This window comes from Gopherus flavomarginatus, chromosome 2 (genome assembly GCF_025201925.1).
Source record: "Gopherus flavomarginatus isolate rGopFla2 chromosome 2, rGopFla2.mat.asm, whole genome shotgun sequence".
NCBI classification, from domain to species: Eukaryota; Metazoa; Chordata; order Testudines; family Testudinidae; genus Gopherus; species Gopherus flavomarginatus.
In genome coordinates this window covers 222,667,921-222,692,275 of record NC_066618.1, presented here as the reverse complement: position 1 = coordinate 222,692,275, position 24,355 = coordinate 222,667,921, and the positions used below count along the sequence as shown (strand labels likewise).

General features: G+C 42.0%; 1 protein-coding gene across 3 annotated transcripts in view; it reads left to right on the top strand.

The window, feature by feature from the left end:
* Positions 1-24,355, top strand: part of GAREM1 (GRB2 associated regulator of MAPK1 subtype 1) — a 130,416-nt gene that overhangs the window by 98,009 nt on the left and 8,052 nt on the right. For all 3 annotated transcript variants that reach the window (XM_050941951.1, XM_050941950.1, XM_050941952.1), the window contains 2 exons: positions 8,515-9,696; positions 20,926-21,092. In XM_050941951.1, the coding sequence (XP_050797908.1) occupies positions 8,515-9,696; positions 20,926-21,092 (1,349 nt within the window). The remainder of the gene's footprint in view (positions 1-8,514; positions 9,697-20,925; positions 21,093-24,355) is intronic.

Sequence of the window (24,355 nt, the reverse complement as noted above, 5' to 3'; positions counted from 1 at the left end):
CGGCTACCCCTCTGATACTTTACTGTGGAATAACTGCTGCACTCCCTCATAATAAGATGCAGCAGATGTAAAAAGCTATAATAAAGCAACTAAATAAAAAGTTTTTTATATAAGCCTTTATATACTTTTTAATCAAATGATAACAGATTAGAACTATTAGGACTTGAAAACCTATTGCATCAGCTATTAGTGCAAAATAATAGATTCTGCCAGCTTGTGAGAGGCAATATGTTAAACTTCCCAGTACGAAATTTTTGTTAGGTAATCATTTTTTATCTACCTGATGTCTGTCTTCTGCAACAAATGTCACTTTAGTCACTCTAAATTGCCACTGAATTGCAGGAGACAGAGTTTAAAAGATTACGGTGACGTAATTCAGAACTGTTTTGTAGTACATTTGATAAAATGTTTTGTAGGAAGCCAGTGAGTGAGGTCAAAATGCTGGCATCAGTGCGGAACTGCTGACATGGGTTGATAACTGGCAGAGAGAGAACAGAGAGCAACTAATATATGGAAGAGGATCCTTCTGGTAGAAAATAAGTCCCAAACCTACTTTTTAGTATAGGGAGTTGTTCAGTTTAAATGTCTGCTAGTGGTTTAGAAATGGCTTTGAAACGTCTAAATACTCTAATTTTAAGTGGAAGGGGAAAAAACTTTCAGAAAAATGTAAAACTTGCAGTGCTGTCACACTGCTGGGAGGTGAATTGTTTAAACACAACTTGCTCACTGAACTCATCCTTTCACAGCCCATCACCTGGTTTTACATTCCTACAAATCAGCAGGGCTCTTGTTCCAAGACTAATGTGTTTCAAAACCAGTATTACCAACTCTCATGATTTTACCCCAACTCAAGAGATTCTGGGTATGGTTTTACCTGTCTCATGCAAAAACGGTCAAAGGCACCAACTTGCCAATTTTCCTTTATTCAAAATAACCACTATCTCCTGTTACTGTCACTGAGGCAGACGCCAGCAAGATGGCTCCCATTTCCTTGCAATCTATCTGCATGTGGACGTGGGGCTGTCCTTAATAAAATTTGCTGCCACCTATCATTGTTCTCAGTAAGATTGAAGCCAGGCCCCCTGTCAAAATGGCTGCCACTTTCATTCAGGGGAACGTTGAGTGGTGGGATGTTGGTGCCTGTGGAAGAGCTCTCACAATGACATGAGAAGTTCCTGTGATGAATGACTTTTCAGGGCTGGGTATGTGGGCAGAGCTCTGTGCAAGAGCTTTGGGGCGAAGGACGCAGACATGCCCTGCCTTCATGTATGGCCCTGTAGCTGGGAGAGGGGCCCCGGAGGCATGAGGTAGGGGAAAGAGGTGTTGGAGAAGTGGCGCTGCTAGGTCCCAGGCAGAGAAATGTACCTGCTGTGTCAAGATAGTAATAAGAAATGAATGGCAGTTACCTTTTCCTCACCCTAAGTTAGGGAAGTGTAGTTTCCACCTGAGCAGGCGGGGAGAGACATGCATTTTTGGTTGCATTAAAGGGTCATTGAAAGTTTATTTTTCTACCTGAAATCATCACACAGAGGAGTAGAAGGAAGTTAAAATAAAGCCAAAAGATGGACTAAAACCATAGTTTGTTGTTTTTTCATTCCCCCAGAAGATCAGCCTTTTTTTAAAAAATCATAATTTTTGATCACTTGAGGTTGGCAATACTGAATTAGGAGGGAGGAGCGAGGAATATCCTAATGAGAACACATATGAGTTAATCTGGGGGCAATAGCCTTGCTGACATGTAGGCATGGAAATAAGGAGAGAAATGAGTCACAGTGGGACCCTGAGTCCAGACTGAGACCTCTATGAGCTACCAAAACACTAATGCTATCAGTAATGGATGTTTAAGCATTGCAGTATGTAGTTGGTTATTGATTGTACTTTGATTATCAGTGCTTCTACTCTTAAGATTATTCCTTCTGTCATATCCTGAGGGTTACAACTTTTAATAGAATCCTAAAGAGTCTTTTTAATAGTGTGTCAAACCTCAGGGGACTCTTCAGTTAGTTGTGTCTTCACTGGTGAGTACTCTGAGCTATCTAGATTCTGCCTCCATGGAGATGCCAGTCTACTGTCTTCTCCTGTTCACAGGCAGAGTATAGAAAAAAACATCTTCTGTAACTTGTTTCATACATAGGTCTCTAATATTAAGTGTGCTGCTTTTTTCATCATACTAGCTTTGCTCATTTTGTAGTGATCTTAGTATTTATCATTTTCTGTGCCATCTTAGTATTTATCTTTGTATATGGAGGCTGTCATAAACAGATAGCTAAGGGTTAATGTCTCTTTCACCTGAAGCACCTGACCAGAGGACCAATCAGGAAACCGGATTTTTTCAACTTTGGGTGGAGGGATTTGAGTGTCTGAGTCTTTTGTCTTTTGTCTGCCTGCCTGCTTTCTCTGAGCTTTGGAGAAGTAGTTTCTACTTTCTAGTCTTCTGTTTCTAAGTGTAAGGACAAAGAGATCAGATAGTAAGTTATATGGTTTCTTTTCTTTGGTATTTGCATGAATATAAGTGCTGGAGTGCTTTGATTTGTATTCTTTTGGAATAAGGCTGTTTATTCAATATTCTTTTAAGCAATTGACCCTGTGTTGTATCATCTTAATACAGAGAGAACATTTGTACTTATTTTTCTTTCTTTTTATATAAAGCTTTCTTTTAAGACCTGTTGGAGTTTTTCTTTACTTCAGGGAAATTGAGTCTGTACTCACCAGGGAATTGGTGGGAGGAAGGAATCGGGGAGATCTGTGTGTTGGATTGCTAGCCTGATTTTTGCATTCCCTCTGGGGGAATAGGAAAGTACTTTTTGTTTCCAGGATTGGGAACAGAGAGGGAGATTCACTCTGTTTGGGTTCACAGAGCTTGTGTCTGTGTATCTCTCCAGGAGCACCTGGAGGGGGGAAGGGAAAAAGGATTATTTCCCTTTGTTGTGAGACTCAAGGGATTTGGGTCTTGGGGTCCCCAGGGAAGGTTTTTCAGGGGGACCAGAGTGCCCCAAAACACTCTAATTTTTTGGGTGGTGGCAGCAAGTACCAGGTCCAAGCTGGTAACTAAGCTTGGAGGTTTCCAAGCTTAGTTACCAGCTTGGACCTGGTACAGAGGCAAGCTAGCTTTGTGTCTAATAACACTTAGATAACTAGCTCCACCATGGACTCCTGAGGGATTAATTCTGTAAGGTGCTGAGCACCTTCGTTGAGGAAATGGGTGCCCTCAGCCCCAACAGGATTGGGTCTGTAAGTATGAGAAGTGATCACTGAAATTGTGCTATTTGTATTGTATATGACAATAAAGTGAGCCAAAGAGCAGCACAGACACAGTAGGATTAAGGTTAGGGCATTCTAGTTTTGTGGTTATTGATAATGTGAAATTATTATGAGCAATGAGTTAGTGAGAGTTTTAAATTTCTCAGGACATTACTACAGGGGCAGAATCACAGTAGTTTAGGTGCCAGGTTTGAGAAATGTAACCTTAAGGATGTCATCTTAATTTTTTGGTTGTGTTTTAACACTGTTAGTTTAACATGATTGTAAATTATAGTGTAAATAGGACACACATACATTTCTGCTTTGTGTCCTGGAACAAATATTTACATCATCTACACTAGAATGTACAGATATATTAACTAACAGGTTAATGTGTTAAAATAGACTAAAAAATCAAACCCAGGAAAAGGAGAGTTAGGGTTTCCTTAACTCTCTTTCCAGAATGTTGGAATTAATATGCACTCAACCCACTGAGATCTGTCTTCAACTTTAACTTCACCTTAATAAGGATTTTTAGGTGGGAGCTAAATCTGTTGTGCAATCTTTCAACTGCTGGTTTTCCTTTCCTTTTTAAAGATAATCATTTTTGTGGTTATCTTTTATGATGGTTTCAGACAACAGCTGATCTGTACTGAATTTGCCATTCAGAGTGAAGTTTGCAGAGTTGTATTTTATTCAAGCCAGGACCAGACTGGATCCCTGGCAAGACTTTTCTATTGTTTTAACACTTATGTCATTAGTAAAATGTTGCTTTATTTCCTAAATCATCACCAGGTAAATTTATGCAGTAAAGTTATAGAACTCTCTGCTAAGAGGCTGGGTTGAAAACCAAATTAAATTTGACTTGTCCAATTTATTAATCAGTTCGCTATTATTTATTTTAAATGCTGCTTTTCTTTTTCTATAAGAAAAGAATCTGTCATCACTAATAACTAGCATTCGCCTCAGCAGACCCATGAACTGCACTCTTCATTGTGAAGCCAGAGTGTTCATCTCATAGACTCATAGACTCATAGGTCAGAAGGGACCAATCTGATCATCTAGTCTGACCTCCTGCACAAGGCAGGCCACAGAACCCCACCCATCCAATTTTATAACAACCCCTATCCCAGGACCGAGTTATTGAAATCCTCAAAAATGGTTTGAAGACCTCAAGCTGCAGAGACACCACCAGCAAGCGACCCGTGCCCCACGCTGCAGGGGAAGGCGAAAAACCTCCAGGGCACCTGCCAATCCGCCCTGGAGGAAAATTCCTTCCCGACCCCAAATATGGCGATCAGCTAAACCCTGAGCATGTGGGCAAGAGTCACCAGCTAGCACCCAAGAAGGAATTCTCCGCAGCAACTCAGTACCCATCGCATGCAACATCTCCCCGCAGACCATTGAGCAGACCTGTCTGGTGGTAATTCAAGATCAATTGCCCAAATTAACGATCCTATCATAACATCCCCTCCATATACTTATCAAGCTTTGTCTTAAAGCCAGGAAAGTCTTTTGCCCCTACTACTTCCCTCGGAAGGCTATTCCAGAACTTCACTCCCCTAATGGTCAGAAACCTTCGTCTAATTTCAAGTCTAAACTTCCTAATATCCAGTTTATACCCATTCGTCCTCGTGCCTACATTAGTACTAAACTTAAATAATTCCTCTCCCTCCCTAACGTTAACCCCCTTGATATATTTATATAAGGCGAGCATATCCCCCCTCAGCCTTCTTTTGGCCAGGCTAAACAAGCCAAGCTCTTTGAGTCTCCTTTCATAAGGCAGTTTTTCCATTCCTCGGATCATCCTCGTAGCCCGTCTCTGAACCTGTTCCAGTTTGAATTCATCCTTCTTGAACATGGGACACCAGAACTGCACACAGTATTCCAGATGGGGTCTCACCAACGCCGTATACAACGGTACTAACACATCCTTATCCTTGCAGGAAATACCCCGCCTGATGCATCCCAAAATCGCATTTGCTTTTTTAACAGCCGTATCACATTGGCGACTCATAGTCATCCTGCTATCAACCAGTACCCCAAGGTCCTTCTCTTCCTCCGTCGCTTCCAACTGATGCGCCCCCAACGTATATCCAAAATTCTTATTATTAATTCCTAAATGCATGACCTTGCACTTTTCACTATTGTATTTCATCCTATTTCTATTACTCCAGTTTACAAGGTGGTTCAGATCTTCCTGAATAGTATCCCTGTCCTTCTCCGTGTTAGCAATACCCCCCAGCTTCGTGTCATCCGCAAACTTTATTAGCACATTCCCGCTCTTTGTGCCAAGGTCAGTAATAAAAAGGTTAAATAAGATCGGTCCCAAAACCGATCCTTGAGGGACTCCACTGGTGACCTCCTTCCAGTCCGACAGTTCACCTTTCAATACGACCCTCTGGAGTCTCCCCTTTAACCAGTTCCTTATCCACCTTACAACTTTCATATTCACTCCCAGCTTTTCCAATTTAACTAACAGCTCCGTGTGCGGAACCGTGTCGAACGCCTTACTGAAATCTAGGTAAATTATATCTACCGCATTTCCTTTATCTAAGTAATCCGTCACCTTCTCAAAGAAGGAGATCAGATTGGTTTGGCACGATCTACCTTTAGTAAATCCGTGTTGCAATTCGTCACAATTCCCATTGACCTCTATGTCCTTAACTACTTTCTCCCTTAAAATTTTTTCGAAGACCTTACATACTACAGACGTCAAGCTAACAGGCCTATAATTACCCGGATCACTCTTATTCCCTTTCTTAAAAATAGGAACTACATTAGCAATCCTCCAGTCATACGGCACAACCCCCGAGTTTATCGATTGCTTAAAAATTCTCGCTAACGGGCTCGCAATTTCATGCGCCAGTTCCTTTAATATCCTCGGGTGGAGATTGTCCGGGCCCTCCGACTTTGTCCCATTGAGCTGTTCAAGTACGGCCTCTACCTCAGTTGCAGTAATATCCACTTCCATATCCACATTCCCGTTTATCATCCCTCCATCATCGCAAGGTTCCTCACTAGTCTTATTAAAAACCGAGGCAAAGTACTTGTTTAGATGTTGGGCCATGCCTAGGTTATCCTTAACCTCCATTCCATCCTCAGTGTATAGCGGCCCCACTTCTTCTTTCTTTGTTTTCTTCTTATTTATGTGGCTGTAGAACCTTTTACTATTGGTTTTGATTCCCTTTGCAAGTTCCAGTTCAATGTGGCTTTTAGCCTTCCTCACTTTATCCCTACATGTTCTGACCTCAGCAAGGTAGCTTTTCTTTACATCACCTCAGAAGCTTAATATCTGGCTAAACGTTTCCTTCTGTTCTGGATTGTTGCAGCTTTCTAGGGAACTACAAGTTGTCAAAGCAGCAACTCAGCAATCATAGATTTTATAACACCTCTCTTGCTCTTCCCTTTACTCCCTCTGATGCCCTTTAAAAAAAAAAAGTGCAGTAAGAAAATACAGCCATTCTCAAGTCTTGAATTTCTTATTATGTGCCCTACCTCTTCAAAACAATACACATACCTTGCACTTCCATGGAAGTGAACGTTCTTGCAGAAGATGACTCTTTAAGAAAGTCGGTGTGGTATGCACAATGTGTGTTGAGTTTCCTCAACTCCCACCAATTCCACTGAAGTCAAAATGACATCCAGTAACCAAATCCTGAATGTAACTTCCTGTGCACTGGTCTTGAAGAGCAAATGGAATGAGCTTGATGAAAAAGTTATCAGCAGAAGGCTCAATGTTTTCCTTTTGTGTGTGTGTGTGTGTGTTTCTGAATGTTGCCTGACCTCTAGCGTAAGTTGTGAATGGGTGTTATGTACAATAAAACCTTGGTAGTTTCCTGGATTAGTCTGATTAGCGTTGTTTAGATAATGCAGAACTTGAATAACTTCCTCTCAGGAAACATTGAAGCTGAAATGCTAAGCAGACATGCTGAACATACCAAAGCACTTGTTCATACTTGCTGTGAAAGACTCTCAGAAGTCAATCACATTTTCACAAATACGGACAAATTGCAGATCACAACTTCAATGGGGAAGGGGAATTGCTTACAGCATTTCTCATTTATTTAACAGACTGAGACAACAAAATTGGTTAGTAAGCTGTCTTAATAATTTATGTGGTGGCTATTTGCTAACAGTGTCAATTTTGAAGCATGGAATTAGGGCTTTACTCTGCACATAAACAGGATGTTCTGTGGATGGAGAAAACAATTTTTACGTAGTTTAAAAAAATCTGCAAATGAAATCCCTATTCAACATGCCCAGCCACTAATACTCTGTACTACAATGTACAGCAGGTGCCTGTAACAGGATGGCAGGATCTGCCTGAAACATCTTACTCTGCATACAGGTATTGATACTGCTGAGAAAAGACAAGCTGGGTTCTGTTACTTAACTGGGGAAGGTGTTTTTTACGACACCCAAATGTAAGGCAGATAGGGGTGGCTGTCTAGAGAGAGAGGATCTAGAGTTCAGTAGTCTTGAGGTAATAACCGTAGAACAACCAAGCCTGGGCATCTTTTTACCTTCTAGTACAATTTCCATAGTAGGAAATATGACCATACGTATGTTATATAAACTCTCAAATCACAATCTAGGTAAAACCAAGGGGGAAGCCTAGGGTCTGGTAGGGAGAGGTGGGCAGAGGTGACAGAACCAATATTCTTGATGGGGGTTCATTGCCTTGAGGGCCTGGGAAGGGGTTATGCCAAGAAGGTATATTTACTCCTGGATCATGCGGGAGAGGCACAATAAAGGGGCCATCTCTGCTCCTCAAGGAAGGAAGCTGGAGAGGGAGAGAAACTTTTCTCCCTTTTCCTCCGAGACCTCTGCAGAGAAGTGCCATAAAGTAGCAAACAGAAGAGAGAATGGATGCCAAATAACTAGGGATACCAGTATCTCCCAAATATGCTTTACTGCTTTTGGATGGCTGCTATTGAAAAGTGCAGAATATTTTATTTGTCCTTCACTAAAAACTAGTCTTTTGTAGTCACACTCTTTCTAGCAACTATGTCGGCTCCAGATGACCCTACTTTTTTCTCAAGCAAAAACCATAGTAATGTGTGGTGCATATTAGAAATTTAACTTGTGCAGATTTCCATGATAAAATTCTTGTGTTTGACTCTATTAAAGTTATTAAAATTAATTTACAGTTTCTTGTGAGATGTAATCTCCCATCCTACTATCCAATCTCACCTAAATAGACTTGGTATGAATTCAATTGCTATCTTCACTGTGCAGGGAGAAATATTTTTATTTATATTTGTATTGCAGGTGGCTTCGGGTGAATGCAATGAAGACACAGAGGTTTATAATATCACCCTCAGCACTGGGGATGAGCTCACCTTAATGGGACAAGCGGAAATCCTTTACGCAAAAACGTCCAAGGAAAAGTCACGACTCAACACTATCTTCAAGAAAATTGGGAAGCTTAATTCCATCAGCAAGCTAGGCAGAGGCAAAATGCCGTGTCTCATCTGCATGAACCATAGGACCAATGAAAGCATTAGCCTTCCTTTCCAGTGCAAGGGCAGATTTAGCACCCGCAGTCCACTGGAGCTACAAATGCAAGAAGGTGAGCACACAATTCGCAATATAGTAGAAAAAACAAGGTTGCCTGTTAATGTAACTGTGCCAAGCCCCACACCAAGAAACCCTTATGACCTGCATTTTATCCGTGAAGGGCATAGATACAAGTTTGTCAATATTCAAACCAAGACTGTGGTGGTTTGTTGTGTGCTGCGTGGTAACAAAGTTATTCCAATGCATTTTCCCTTGCACTTGACTCTTCCAAAGTTTAGCCTCCCAGAGAGCCTTGTAAAGGGTGAGCTGTGGCATGAAACCATGGTCCAGCACTGGTTTAATATCTGCCAGGAACAGTTTGACATAGATGAATATTCCCGGGCTGTGCGAGATGTGAAAACTGACTGGAATGAAGATTGTAAGAGCCCTAAGAAAAGTCGATGCACTGGGCACAATCATATGCCCAATTCTCTCAGCTATGCCCGGGATGAACTAACACAGTCCTTTCACCGGCTCTCAGTTTGCGTTTATGGAAACAACTTGCATGGAAACAGTGAAGTGAACCTTCATGGGTGCAGAGATTTGTGTAGCGAGTGGGCCCTGTTTTCTCATGATGCTCTTCAGTACCAGGACACTGGTGACAGTAGCAGTGACTACCTTTTTCCTGAAGTTAGTGAAGAATCCATGTTTCTACCTGCGAAACCAGAACTCCCTTATGAAGAACTATGGCTGGACCAAGAATCTGGGAAGCCCCACAATCAGCCTCTTACGCGCTCACTAAGTGAAAAAAACAAATGTGATAATTACAGAAGTTCTTTCCGGTCAAAGGGTGGTACTGCATCTCTTCCTATACCTGGAACTCTAGCAGCAGCAACGAAACCTTCAGATGTTTCCCTACCTCCACCACCTCCGGTGCCTCCAAAATCAGAAGCTGTAAGTCAGTGTTATTTATTTTTATTTATTTTTAAATGAGTGTGCACTTGGGGAATCATTAGGGCAAGACTCAGACTTGAGATAGGGAAAGGAGAAATGTATATTGTAATCTAATCCTTGCCACATGGAAATCATAACATAGGATTGATTTTAAAACAAATTAACAACTAACATTTAATCCCTACACTTTGGGATGTATATTGCCTTGGTTACTGCTCTTACAAATAAGGATTCACAGATCCTAAATGAGCCCTTCACTTTTCCAATTATATCTCCCCTTCAATGCATCACATTTTGCTCAAGCTTTTTGTTGTTGAAGTATGTTGGTCATGGACCCATTCAGAATACCTTCACATCATCCTCGATTCAGCCACAGAGGTTGCTGCACAGTGATACTTCAGTATTTTCAATGTGTATCTTCAGTTAATAGTTTGTCACATTGCACAATTCACTTAAATTTGAAAATGATCATAGATTCCTTTTTCCTCCATTATAAACCTGACTGTATTTTGGAGTATGCTTAAAACCACCCCACTCAATCCCAGACTTTACCAAACCAAAACCAATCTTATCCCTGGGTAAATTCCACCTCTCTCCCTGAGGAAAGTCTGAGGCAAACTGGACAAGGTATTTGTGAGATAGAAGAGTTCAAAAGTCAAGGAGTCCTTTGCTTTTGAGACATTTTTCCTAACTTGGTTTGATCAAAAGTCGCATTTCCTAAAACAACTGGCCTAGAAATTCAAAATTTTGCAGTAGTAGATTGGTCTTGGTAAAGACAGGTGCCTTGAGCTAATGCTGGATTTTTTAGGGAGAAAGTGTTGATTGTGAAAAGGAGCTTACGTTTCAAGTTGGAACCCTGCAGAGTTCTTAGCTCATAAGCCTTGATTATTACTTTTTTACACAGTTTGTTTTTTCTCTGCCAGAGTTCATAATACAAATTCTGTAGTAGTTATTCCCCCTCCTAATGCTACCCTAGAATTTGTTTAAAGATACCTCTGCCTCTGGGCCTCACACTTAGGGGCTCCCCCAATCTCCTTAAATAGGCTTGGGTGGAGATTATAACCTTGCCTGGGTTGCTGTTACTGAGACTTTCTTAAACATTTTTAAAATCAAAGAAACCCTTAGCCAAAAGACTCTGATTAGGAATTATTATGAAGTTTGAATCACCTATCCTGGGTGATTCCTGACCTCCTTTCAAGTTTAACTAATGAAGAAAATTTTACGGAGTCTAAACACCCTCATTAAAACAAAAAGAACTGAACCCTCTCCCTCTCAGCCTTCTCCCAACTATTATTAACCCTTTGCACATACACATCTGCAAATGATGATACATTAGCAACTGTGGAGGCAATGACAGTGCTGGATAAGTACACATACAGAACTGGAGACCTAGGATGAGGCCCTCCTGAAAATCAGTACCCATTCCACAAGCTGGAACTGCAGCATTATGTAAACATAACTCCAGGAGCTGTGCTGACCAACAGTTGGAGATGCACAATTACAATGTTTTGACAATGCTATGTATATTGTCAAAACAAGTGCCCATGTTAACTTCAGCTGCATTAAAATGGAAGACAAATGAGCTTCCTGGAAAGAACAGAAGTCCATGGAAGCACGGTAGATTGCGACTTCATCTGCTTATTGAACAGTATATACAATTACTCTCAACTTGGTAGTTTATAATGCTAAATAAAAGCATATAAAATACAGAAACCTTAGTTCAATATTGTTCTGAGTTAGTAGGACTGAGTTCGGTGAATAGATATTTCCATGAACGATGCTTTTTAAAGTCATCTTGAAAGTATGTTTTGGTGGTGTGTGTTGCTTGTCAAGGCGTGCGTAATATTTGGCTGAGCAACTTCAGCAATTTTAGTATATTTCTTGCCATGAAATTGAACCAATTTCTGCTAAAGTTATTAATATACATTTTCAGACAGGGTTGGGTATTTATCTGATGTATGGAATGAATCAGAATCAGTGTTGTGCCTTCCTGGAACAGCTCCAGAAAGAACATCAGCCACCTACTGACTTCATCAGTGGGCTAGGGTTAAAAAAATGTTTGTTCGGTTTCCATGTGAAGTATTTATAGAGCAAGTAGAGCTCAGTAGCTGCTAGTGAACATATGGTTTTATCATCACTCCCTTAAAATGATATTTCATAGTATGTCTCCATCAAACTTGGCTAATGCTTGTACTTCTGCATACAAAACATCTAAAATATACTATAATATAGCATGGCCAGAGGGCAGCAGGAGAATGATAGATGGGAGCTATGTAAGCCCCAGGATGATGAGAGCCGTATTCCCTGTAGAGGGAAGAGAGGCTGCTACAGATTAATTAGAGCACCTGAAGCCTGTCACCTGATTAAAAAACCCCTGCTTCAACTCCTCCAACTGTCTGATTGAAGCAGAGTGGTTTGGTGTTGGAGCAGAAAGCAGTTTGGAGAAGTGCTGTGGCGGGCCAGAGGACCAAGACCCTAGGTCAGGGGTCGGCAACCTTTCGGAAGTGGTGTGCCAAGTTTTCCTTTATTCACTCTAATTTAAGTTTCCGCGTGCCAGTAATACATTTAAATGTTTTTAGAAGGTCTCTTTATTTAAGTCTATAATATATAACTAAACTATTGTTGTATGTAAAGTAAATAAGGTTTTTAAAATGTTTAAGAAGCTTAATTTAAAATTAAATTAAAGTGAAGAGCCCCCGGGACTGGTGGTCAGGATGTGGGCAGTGTGAGTGCCACTGAAAATCAGCTTGCGTGCCGCCTTCAGCACACGTGTCATAGGTTGCCTATCCCTGCCCCAGGTAAAGGGAAACCCGGCTTGTGCAGAGCAGAGGGACTCTACAGACACAAGAGGTTGGGAAAAACTTGGCCCAAGTGGAGAGAGGGCAGGAAGCCCCCCACAAGCTGAAGGGCCGGAGAGGGAAGTAGCCCAGGGGAAGAAATTGCTAGTTCAAGTGGTTTACCGCTATCCCTAGGGCCCCTGGGCAGGGACCCAGAGTAGAAGGCGGTCCTGGCTCCTTCTCTCTCCACTCCCCTTTCCTGGGACATTTGATACCCCAGTTCAGGGGTGAGAAACGGAGCCCTGAACCCCTCACAAGAGGAGAAAGCGCAGAACGCATCATAATAGTGCCGCAATTTGCCATGATACTTTAAAAAGGGGGAAAAAATGGTTTGTGGGACACTTAACTATTTTAGAAGTTTGACCTTTTTTTTCCTCGTCTACAAGATTATCAAAAGTTTTTAATCTTATGTGAAAAAAATATAATGTATTCTGTAAACATTGTATTAGAAAAAGTTTAATAGTGAAAATAAATAGGAAGTCAAGTCACTGCTAAGAGACTTCATGCTGGGTGGATTGGTGTGTTTATTTTTTTAAGCACGTGCAGCAAGGGGTATACTGGAAGAGTCAAGTTCATGTAAACAAAAAACATTGAAAAAATATATTTAGGAAAAGCTGAGGTTTTAAGTGGAGAACTCTGTTTATTTGATTGTTAGCCATGAATTTTTTTCTACTTTTAAAACTGTAGGCGAGATGTATTCTGTATCATGGACACATTTTTCAGAAGCTCCTGTCACTTAGCTGCTTCTGAAAAGTTTACCCCACGTGGTTACAATGGCTGAAGGCTGTGACTCTGGCAGACCAGGTGCCAAGGCCCTAAGTCTCACCTGAACAATGACACACATAGCTGGAACCAGTCTGGCTCACCCGTGCCTTAGTATTGTGAAAATAGATACTAGAATTAAAAACTGTGTTTAGACTTTGTGGAATGCATGTAAGTTGCTGCGTGTGTTAATCTCACTTATAATTTCCGTATCCGATGTTATAAGGTAATACCACAGCAAAACGACCAAAATGATCAAGTATTATTACTTTATCAACTACAATTGGTTAATATAATAAAAGCATCCTTATTCAGGAATCATCAATGGACTCCAAAATGTCTGCAGCATGGAGCCTGGAGTGTAGAGAGTGGAGGATCTGAAATAGTGGAGTATGGGATTCCCAGAGACTCTTCAAGAACTGATTTTAAACAAGCTATTTTTTTCTAACCCTGGCAAAGCAAACATATGCAACTAACTAATTTGACCAGTTCTGTTGAGCAATAGTTAAAAGATCATCCATTTTTAGAAATGAAAGAATAAAAAAATGGTTACCTACCTCTAACTGTTGTTCTTCTAGATATGATGCAGACATGTACTCCAGGCACCGGAACTGGAGAACTTTGCCTAGCAGGGCCCATAGGGGCAACCGCACTCATGCTTTGAGGCCTTAGCCCCTTCCTTGGTCATATAAAGGTGCCACTGTTCTGACCCCTTCAGTTACTTCACACCATATGTCAGAAGTTCAGACTCTGATACAGACAGGATGACGGGTGTTAGTGGAATGCATGTCTGCATCGCGTCTTGAACAGCAGCAGTTACAGGTGGTTAACCGTTTTTCTTCTTCGAGTAGATATAGCCACGTGTTTTATGTAGGTGACTTGAAAGCAGCATTTGCAGGCGGTGTCTATTTTAGGAAGGACTGCAGTGTTGCCTTCCCAAAGTTTGCTTCTGATCTGGACACAATGCTGTAATGACACAATGGTTTTCAGAAGTATGCTCAAAGGATCAACTGGCTTCCCTGCAAATGTCCAATATAGAAGTGTCATTTAGATGTGCCATTGACATTGCCTGAGCTCTTGTGGAATGAGCTCGTACCACTTGTGGACTACTTCATATCTATCATGATACAGGAAGTTTTCCCACCTGGAGATTGACTGTGGAGAAACTGCTTCATTAAGTCCTCATATAAAACAAACAGATGCAGTGAAGAACAGAAAGGTTTAGTTCTGTCCAGATAAAATACTGGACATTGCCTGACTTACAAAATGTGGAGACGGTGCTCCTCTGGGGTTGAATGCATCTTAGGGAAAAACACCGGTAAATATATAATTTGGTTCAAATGAAACTGAGAAACTACCTTAAATAAAAATTAAATGACCCTGCGGCTGCACCCTATCTTTGGAAAATCACATGTAAGGAGGCTCTACCATCAAAGCCTGCAACTCGCACGCTCTCCTGGCAGATATCGCCACAAGGAAGCCCATTTGCTGACATAGAAGGGAGAAAGAAGAAGTTGCCAAAGGCTTGAACACAGATCCCATAAGAACTGCTAAAACAGTTTTAAGGCCCCACAAAGTAACCAGCCCTGTAACCGATGAGTGGAGATGAATGACTCCTTTCAAGAACCTCACTCCCATGGGGTTCGAAAGCACCCACTTCCCATGGATAGGTGGATGAAATGTGAAATTGCTGCTAGGTAGACTTTCACTGAACTCAGCATGAGGCCAGAAGATTGGAGGTGTATTAGATACTCCAAGATGTCCTGGATACAAGCCCATGTTGGTTGCACTCCCCCAGCTATTGCCCATATTGTGAACTGCTTCCACTTGGCCACATAGGCTACCCTGGTGGAGGGCTTCCTACTGTTAAGCAAGACTTGCCAGGTCGCCTCTTCCTCATCTAACCATGCAGCGTCCACACTGTGAGATGCAGGGATGTTGGGAGCAAAACCTGACTGTGATGTGAATCAGGAGGTCAGGGTGAAGAGGAAGGAATATAGGAGGCCAGATTGGTAGTGTGAGGAGGTCAGAAAACCAACGTTCTCTCAGCCACATTGGAGCAATAAACATGACACAGTCCATGATTGGAATAGGAGAAAAGGCATACAAGAGTGCTGTTTTCCAGCTCAGCTGAAAAGCGGTGGCCAAGGAGGCTAGACTGAGACCCGCAACAGTTAGCATTTCTTTTTTTGCTCATAGCACACAGGGTTCCCCAAACTGAAAAGATGGACCACAGGATGCTGGACTTAAGAAAGGAGAAATTCCTGCCAAGGTGATCCAGCAGGTGACTGTAGATCCCATGCAAGTGATCAGCCATGGGGGAAAGGTTCCCCTAATGCAAAGCTGCCAGAACCTAATTGCCTCCTGACAAAGCATGTTAGAGTATGCTTCCCCTGCCTGTTCACATAATACATCACAGTGATATTGTTGGTGAGTATCAGAACTGCTGAGGATTTGATGTGATCTTGAACGGTCTGAAAAGCATTTGTAGATGGCACAAAGCTCCAGGACACTCATCGGTAGAGAAGCTTCCTGTTCTGACCACAGGCCTTCAACCTTCTGTGACTCCAGATGCACTGCCCAACCTATTAAGGAGACATCAATGACTATAATTCTGGTCAGTGGAGACTGAGCAGAGGGATTGCCCTGGCACACATTGTCCTGAACCATCCAGCTCTGTAAGAAATTCAGGATTGGCAGAGGAAGACAAACCAATCTGTCCAGGGGATGATGGTGCAGACAACAGAGCGATGTCAGCCACATTTGAAGAGGACAAAGGTGCAGCCTGGCATATTGGCTGCATGCATACAAGTAATCCATGTGACCTAAAAACCTCAGGCACACCCAGTCTGTGCTTGAGTGTTGGGACTTCAGCTCCAGACATACACAGCAAATCTCCTGAATCGTTCAGTTTTCAGAAATGCATTTGAATTTGTAGAGCGGAATTTGCAAGCAGTATTGTTGTTGTGGCTGCTGACCACTTATAGGGACTTCTTCACATGGCTGAAATATATATACTCCCAAAGTACGTGAAGTCTTTAAACAATTGCATGGTTTCTTTGTTCTTTTCTGAAAACAAAACCCAGCCATCAAATGTTAAATCCTCAGTAGTCTGTTGCACATGGGATGCAATGCCTGAGTTCTGTAGCCATAAGACCCTCTTGATGGTTGCAGCCTATGCCATAATCCTGGCTGAGGCATCCACTATGTCCAGGATTGCCTGCAATGAAGTTTTGGCCACCAAACAGCCTGCTGAAATGAATGCTTTGAATTCTTCCCTGGACGCTTCTGGCAACTTGTCCATGAATTTAGACATTACCATCAATTAACAAAGTCATGTTTCGAGAGCAATGCTTTCAGGTTTGTGATGCACATCTGCAGGGAAGAGACAGTATAAATCTTTCTCCCCATCAAGTTTGTCCTCTTGGACTCTGTCTTTGGTTGTAGAGAGATACCTGCCAGGCTGAGCCCTGTCATTTGCATTAGTCTCCAGCTGAGAGTAAGGGGCCAGGTGGAAACAGAAACAATCAAACTCTTGTGTGGGAATGAATATCATTTCTCCAAATGCTTTGCTGTAGAGGAAACAAATTAGGAGTCTGTCAGAAGGCCTTTTCAGGCTCCAGGAGAGCCTTATCTATTGAGAGGGCTACTCTCCCTGGAGCTGATACTTGGAGACTATCCAGGAGCTTATGCATATTCTCCTGGAGGAATTCTGATCCAATGTAGCAGCCATGCGCTTCAGGAGGTCCTCATATACCTTAATGTCCGCAGGCACCAAGGGAGATTCCAGCAAGATACAAGGAGGCAGTTTGCTGTGTCAACAAGGGATCTTGTTTTTGTTTCACAGGATCTGGACAGAAGAGCCTCATAGGAGCACAGGGAACATACTGGTGATCTTGCTCTGAAACTGGTCAAAGAGCAGGACCTCAGGGACCAAGGAGCATCCCACGAATTCCAAGGAGGCCACAGGACACAGAGATAGGGCATTGGTGGCCAGTAGGCCCTGGTCCCAGCGCCTCTGTCCTGACTGCAGGACAGATGCTGATCTCAGCACTGATAGTGATCTGAGGGTGATCTTTGGCAAGGAAGGACAGGATGTCCCCAGTCTGGATCTTGAAGAATCCCAAAGGTTCTGTGGTGATAGTGAAGGGAGCCAGACCTAATAGAACAAACTGTTTCCCTGCACAAAATTCTCTGTTACACGCGCGCGCACACACACTCTGTCTCTCTGTCTCTCTCTCTGTCTCTCTGTCTCTCTCTCTCTCTGGCACTCACCTTTACCCAGTTCCTAGGGCTCAGGCATAACCCTGTCAGTTTAAGTACCTGCACTTACCCAATTCCTAGGGCTTACGGCATAATTTTCTATGGGTTTGCAGGACCTTTTACCAGTGGAAGAGCCTTACAAGGTAATACTCTTATCCTCTGTTTACTGACCATGACCAAGCAGAATACACATGCTAAGCCTGTTACAATGCTGTGCTCACCAATCCTGATCAAGCAGGTGAACTTTCCCTGTTGGCTAGGCAAGGTCAGTCTCATCTGGATTCTGGTCACGGTCATGCAGAGGATTTTTAACTGCTCTGATCTTAGGCTGTGTCTTGGAGGTGAGTTCTTCCAGGTCTTTCTTTCTTATTATTCTTCTGTTCCTTCTCTGCTGGTCTCCTTCTTGGACCCCATTTATAAAGTGAAACTTGAGTCCTGCTTAGCTATACCATAACCAATTATTTTCCTAAAATGTCACTAACCAATCCTAACAAAATTCTCTAACCAATTATACCTCACCAGCTTAATTAATTACACCTAGCAAAATTATTTAACAGACGGAAACAATCAAAAAAACCAGACAGAGATTATACCGACAAACAATAGGGGAGTGGGGACCATAATGACAAAACAGTAAAGAAATGAGGATTTCACAATCACAACTATTGATAAGTAATTTGTTGCCAGACAGGATGTTATCAAACTAAGTTTTCTTTAACCATCTTAAGGTCTGTTTCTTTATCTGATGATGGTGGGTGCTATTAGAACGGGGTCTCGGTCTTAACAGCCTGATATTATATTGTTTTAATGTAATTGAGATGGAATGTGAGGATGTGACTTCCTGTGGCCTTATCCTGAATTAAACACAGGAGGACAAGGTGATAGGTAGTAAGTGTAATTAATTGTGCCAATATCTCTTATTCTTTCAAGTAAAAAAATAATAATAATAATTCCTTGCCTGCTCCATGCATACAATGAGCTGCCCTGAACAGTCTCTCTCTGACCCTAAGGGCATGTTACAGAGCACGCCATATTCACTTTGCTTAGTCTGGCTTCATTTTTTTAAGTCCCTAGGCATTCTTGGGGGGCACAGTACTAAAATGGTTCCAGAATTTTATGCCTGAATTCAATAACAAACATATGTAAAGTTGATTCCAGTCTTTTAGCGAGAGAGCAAATAGGAGCCCTTAGAGCCACATTTATTTCAGCATTTTATGCTGTTGGGCATTTCCTGTAATTTTAACTTGTTCTGATTTGAGAAAAGAATGTACTGAAATGTCCCAATCCCTGATTTCCTTTTTAACGTAAGTATTAAATGGGTTATTGCATTTGGGGAAGCAATGAAGTAAGTTGCAAAAGTTTCCACATTTATTTTTTTAATCAATTAGATCACTTTAAATGCTAATTGCATGTTGCAGTGTTGCCAAGCTGTTAGTTCTGCAGTGTTCTTAAATTTAAACATACAATTTCCACCTAAAATGAGAATTTCCTTTGCTCCATTACATGTTTAACATAAGACTGGATGCGGTATATGAAGGGCCTGCTTTTGACCTGTGGTGTGGTCCTTACAAATATATGTATGAGTAACTTTTACTCTGAATAAATTTATTCAGTGCAACTAGTCATGTGAGTAAAATTACGCTCCTTCAAAAGGGTTTGAGTCGGGTCCTTAGCCCATTGGTCCATTCTATGAGGAATGTTCTTCTAACTAGAAATGGGCCCGAACTGAAACTTTGATAAAGGAAGAATAATTACAATAATGCACCAGTAGTCAGGTATGATGAAAACTGCTCTGATTATGACAATTGGGCCACTGCCGTGACTGTAGCTGTGATATAAGTGTAAGCTGGAAACATGGTGGGAGATGAAGATATTTCTTTTGCTCAAAATCCAACCTAACAGAATGAGTTTGTATTTTATCAGGTTCCTTTGCCCTCATGCTTTAACCCATTGGTGTTGCATATGTTGCTGGTGGTCTTGCTCGCTGAATTTTTTTCTCTCTCTTCTCACCCCCTCCTCCTCATAAACAATTGGAGTATATCTAACTCCCTTTTTGAGCTTGGAGACTTGAGTCCATTTTTACTTTACACCACAAATAGAAGGAAAAATAATTAAGGCTATTTGCTAATTTACATGTAACGTGGTGTAATGGGTCACTTTTAGAGGTTACACTAATTCTTTCAGTGCTTGGCTTCTAAAGTACATCTGGATTTGCGCAGAGCTGAGATCATAGAACTCACTGTCAGACCTAACCTATAATATACCTGTAAAGATGTGTATTGTTTGATAAACCTAAACCCTCTTTCAGCAGAATTAATGAAGACTGAGAACAAAGGTGTATTCAGTTCAGTTGCATTGTCAATTCCCCTGAGCTTCTGCAGCAGATCTGGTAGTAGAAGTAGAAACAGACTTCCTAAATTGTAAGTTAGCCTAACTGAAGGTGTTTGTACTTTAGTGGTTAAGGATGGCAGGGAAGATAGGACTGGTTACAATGCTCCCTCTGCTGGCTGGCACACAGAACTTACACATATTTTCCATCAAAACCACAAGAGCAAGAATGCAAGACAGCAGCAAAAAGTGAAAATGGCAACCAGAATAAAGAGTCAGATATCCCAACTAGTCTATTTCAGTTCTGCAGTGCTACTGCATCTGCTCTGGAGTGTTATCAAATGTATCCTATAGTACATATGGCGTACATTAGCAGTAGCAGCAAAGATTCCTGTGGCACCTTATAGACTAACAGACATATTGGAGCACGAGCTTTCGTGGGTGCATGCATCCAACGAAGTGGGTATTCACCCACAAAAGCTCGTGCTCCAATACGTCTGTTAGTCTATAAGGTGCCACAGGACTCTGCTGCTTTTACAGATCCAGACTAACATGGCTACCCCTCTGATACTATTTAGATATTGTCACTTCCTGTCTTAGGAGGGATCACTACAACTAACTAAACTCCATTAGCAAACAGATTTGTTCAAATATGTCATTCCCCTACAGCACATACAGTACCTGAAATGTTCAGTCTAACCTTCTACACCACTTAGTTTCCTTTAAACAATTCCAATCTTCATTCTTTTGAATGAACAGATGTAAAACTAGTGGAATAAAAGTACATAAAAATATACACTAGTAACTTTACTTTGCAAGTAATAAGACCTCCTGGTTGCAAACTTTTTGTAAGCTTTTGTCTCCTCTAGCGGGTACTTAAGACAGACACATATTTGGTGATAAAGTACTGTTTACCACTAGCATTTTCTTCTTCCTTTTTATTATTTCCTTCCAAGGTAGAAACCTGAACTTACATCTGGTGCAGAATGTTGTTACTTGGGTTCTCAAGCTATTTGCTAAATCTTCTTTTCTAACATAGGTAAGAGAGGAATGCAGGCTCCTCAATGCTCCGCCTGTTCCACCACGAAGTTCAAAGCCCTTGTCCACCAGTCCTTCCATTCCTCCTCGCACAATCAAACCAGCACGGCAACAGACTCGTTCTCCTAGCCCTACGCTGTCTTACTATTCTTCAGGATTGCACAACATGTATGTATTTGAGCTATGAAATCCAAATATTTCCCTCTATAGGGAAATACTGTTTGTCTATGAATGTGTACATTTTTAACTATTCTGAAAATTGCCTGATGAATGTTTTTTTTAAAGTTTTCTGTTAACATATGATGCAGGTTGGTGTCACTGCTTCCTGTTAGGGGTTAACTTGGGACTTGGCTACACTCGAAACTCCAAATCACTGCTGCGGGAGCACTCCCGTGGCAGCGCTTTAAAGTGCAAGTGTGGTCACGGCACCAGCGCTGCAGGTACTCAACCTCCCTGTGGGGATTAGCTTGCAGTGCCGGGAGCTGCCACTGTTTACACTGGCGCTTTACAGCGCTGTAACTTGCTGCGCTCAGGGGGGTGTTTTTTCACATCCCTGAGCAAAAAAGTTGCAGCGCTGTAAAGCGCCAGTGTAGCCAAGGCCTTGGTGAAGTAGCTCTTTTTTAAAATACTCAAGGCAAAGCAAACTCACATAAGCAGAAGCTGTTAATTTATTATACAATACATGAAAATTATTACTTAATACTTACATATTTTACCATAGGTGTGCAAGATATGAGATAGAAAATCTATCCTAAATTTCAAGGGGAATCATATACAATTCTGTATAACACTTAATTTTAAAACAAAATCTATGAAGAGAATGTTAACACCGGGGGGTAAACATGCAAGTCCCAAAATACTAAAGTTAGCTTGTATGTGCAAACTTAACTCTGTGCAAAATCTTATTAAATATCCTAGCAACATTTTTGTTCACCCATGCTTTATACATTGCTCTTAAACATTTTCATTGAAATATATTTATTTAGATGCAAGTATCAAGTATTGGGAGTAGCGGGGTTAGTCTTTATCTACAAAAACAACAAGGAGTCAGTGGCACCTTAGACTAACAGATTTATTTGGGCATAAGCTTTTGTGGGTAAAAAAACCACTTTTTTTTTTTTTTTTTTTACCCACAAAAGCTTTGCCCAAATCATAGAATATCAGGGTTGGAAGGGACCTCAGGAGGTCATCTAGTCCCACCCCTGCTCAAAGCAGGACCAATTCCCAGCTAAATCATCCCAGCCAGGGCTTTGTCAAACCTGACCTTAAAAACCTCTAAAGAAGGAGATTCCACCACCCCCTAGGTAACCATTCCATTGCTTCACCACCCTCCTAGTGAAAACGTGTTTCCTAATATCCAACCTAAACCTCCCCCATTGCAACTTGAGACCATTACTCCTTGTTCTGTCATCTGCTACCACTGAGAACAGTCTAGATCTATCCTCTTTGGAACCCCCTTTCAGCAGTTGAAGGCAGCTATCAAATCCCCCCTCATTCTTCTCTTCTGCAGACTAAACAATCCCAGTTCCCTCAGCCTCTCCTCATCAGTCATGTGTTCCATCCGCCTAATCATTTTTTCTGCCCTCCGCTGGACTCTTTCCAATTTTTCCACAGCCTTCTTGTAGTGTGGGGCCCAAAACTGGACACAGTACTCCAGATGAGGCCTCACCAATGTCGAATAGAGGGGAATGATCACGTCCCTCGATCTACTGGCAGTGCCCCTACTTATACAGCCCAAAATGCCGTTAGCCTTCTTGGCAACAAGAGCGCACTGTTGACTCATATCCAGCTTCTCGTCCACTGTAACTCCTAGGTCCTTTTCTGCAGAACTGCTTCCTAGCCATTTGGTCCCTAGTTTGTAACAGTGAATGGGATTCTTCCGTCCTAAGTGCAGGACTCTGCACTTGTCCTTGATGAACCTCATCAGGTTTCTTTTCTGTATCCTATCCCTACCCTCCAGCATATCTACCACTCCTCCCAGTTTAGTGTAATCTGCAAACTTGCCGAGGGTGCAGTCTACGCCTTCCTCGAGATCTTTATTGAAGATATGGAATAAAACTAGCCCAGGATCGACCCTTGGGGCACTCTGCTTGACACCAGCTGCCAACTAGACATGGAGCCATTGATCACTACCCATTGAGCCCGACGATCTAGCCAGCTTTCTGTCTACTTTATAGTCCATTCATCCAGCCCATCTACTTTAACTTTCCGGCAAGAATACTGTGAGAGACGGTATCAAAAGCTTTGCTAAAGTCAAGGATTAACACATCCACTGCTTTCCCCTCATCCACAGACCTAGTTATCCCCTCATAGAAGGCATTTAGGTTAGTCAGGCATGACTTGCCCTTGGTGAATCGATGCTGACTGTTCCTGATCACTTTCCTCTCCTCCAAGTGCTTCAAAATTGATTCCTTGAGGACCTGCTCCATGATTTTTCCAGGGACTGAGGTGAGGCTGACTGGCCTGTAGTTTCCCGCATCCTCCTCCTTTCCTTTTTTAAAGATGGGCACTGCATTAGCTTTTTTCCAATCCTCCAGAACCTCCCTCGATGGCCAGGAGTTTTCAAAGACAATGGCCAATGGCTCTGCAATCACATTCTCTAACTCCTTTAGCACTCTCAGATGCAGCGCATCCGGCCCCATGGACTTATGTTTGTCCAGTTTTTCTAAATAGTCCCGAGCCACTTCTTTCTCCACAGAGGGCTAATCACCTCCTCCCCATACTGTGCTGCCCAGTGTGGCAGTCTGGGAGCTGACCTTGTTCGTGAAGACAGATCTGTTAGTCTTTAAGGTGCCACCAGACTCCTTAGATGCCGGCAGTAAACTATGAAGCTAATTTATGTTGGAATTACCGTGCTAACTCAGACCAGTGGGGTAGTCCCACAGTTGGGAAGTGTGTAGTAGGTAGATTATGGAATAGCTTGCCTATTGGTTTCCTAGACTTCCCTTGTTAGAGGTCAGCATATGCCTTTAAGCATGAAGGTTTATGTACCCCGTTCAACGTAACTGAACGTTCTCACTGTTCATATAAACGTCTGGTGATCGCTTCCTAAGCCCTACTAGATCCCTGCCTCCTTTGAGTCCTGCAGCACTGAGTTCCAGTAGGGTTGTTTGTGGCGGATGAGAGAGGGTGTCAATAAACATCTTCAAAAGTATTTCCTTTTATTGATCTTTATCATTTACATTTTTTAAAATATCATTAAATATTTCCTTGTTCTTGTGTTGTGGCAGAAGATAAACAGGAGCAACCAATTTATTTTCTCTATCATGTTCATTTTGTACACCCCTATGATGTCCTCTCTTACTAACTATCCTCGTAAACTAGATGGGCCTCGAGCTGGATTCTCTAGTCTGCCAAGGCCACTTTGCGCAGTCTAAGTGGCCGCAAATGCCCGTGAAGTAGGAGATGAACAGTAGAGAATGACCTTCATG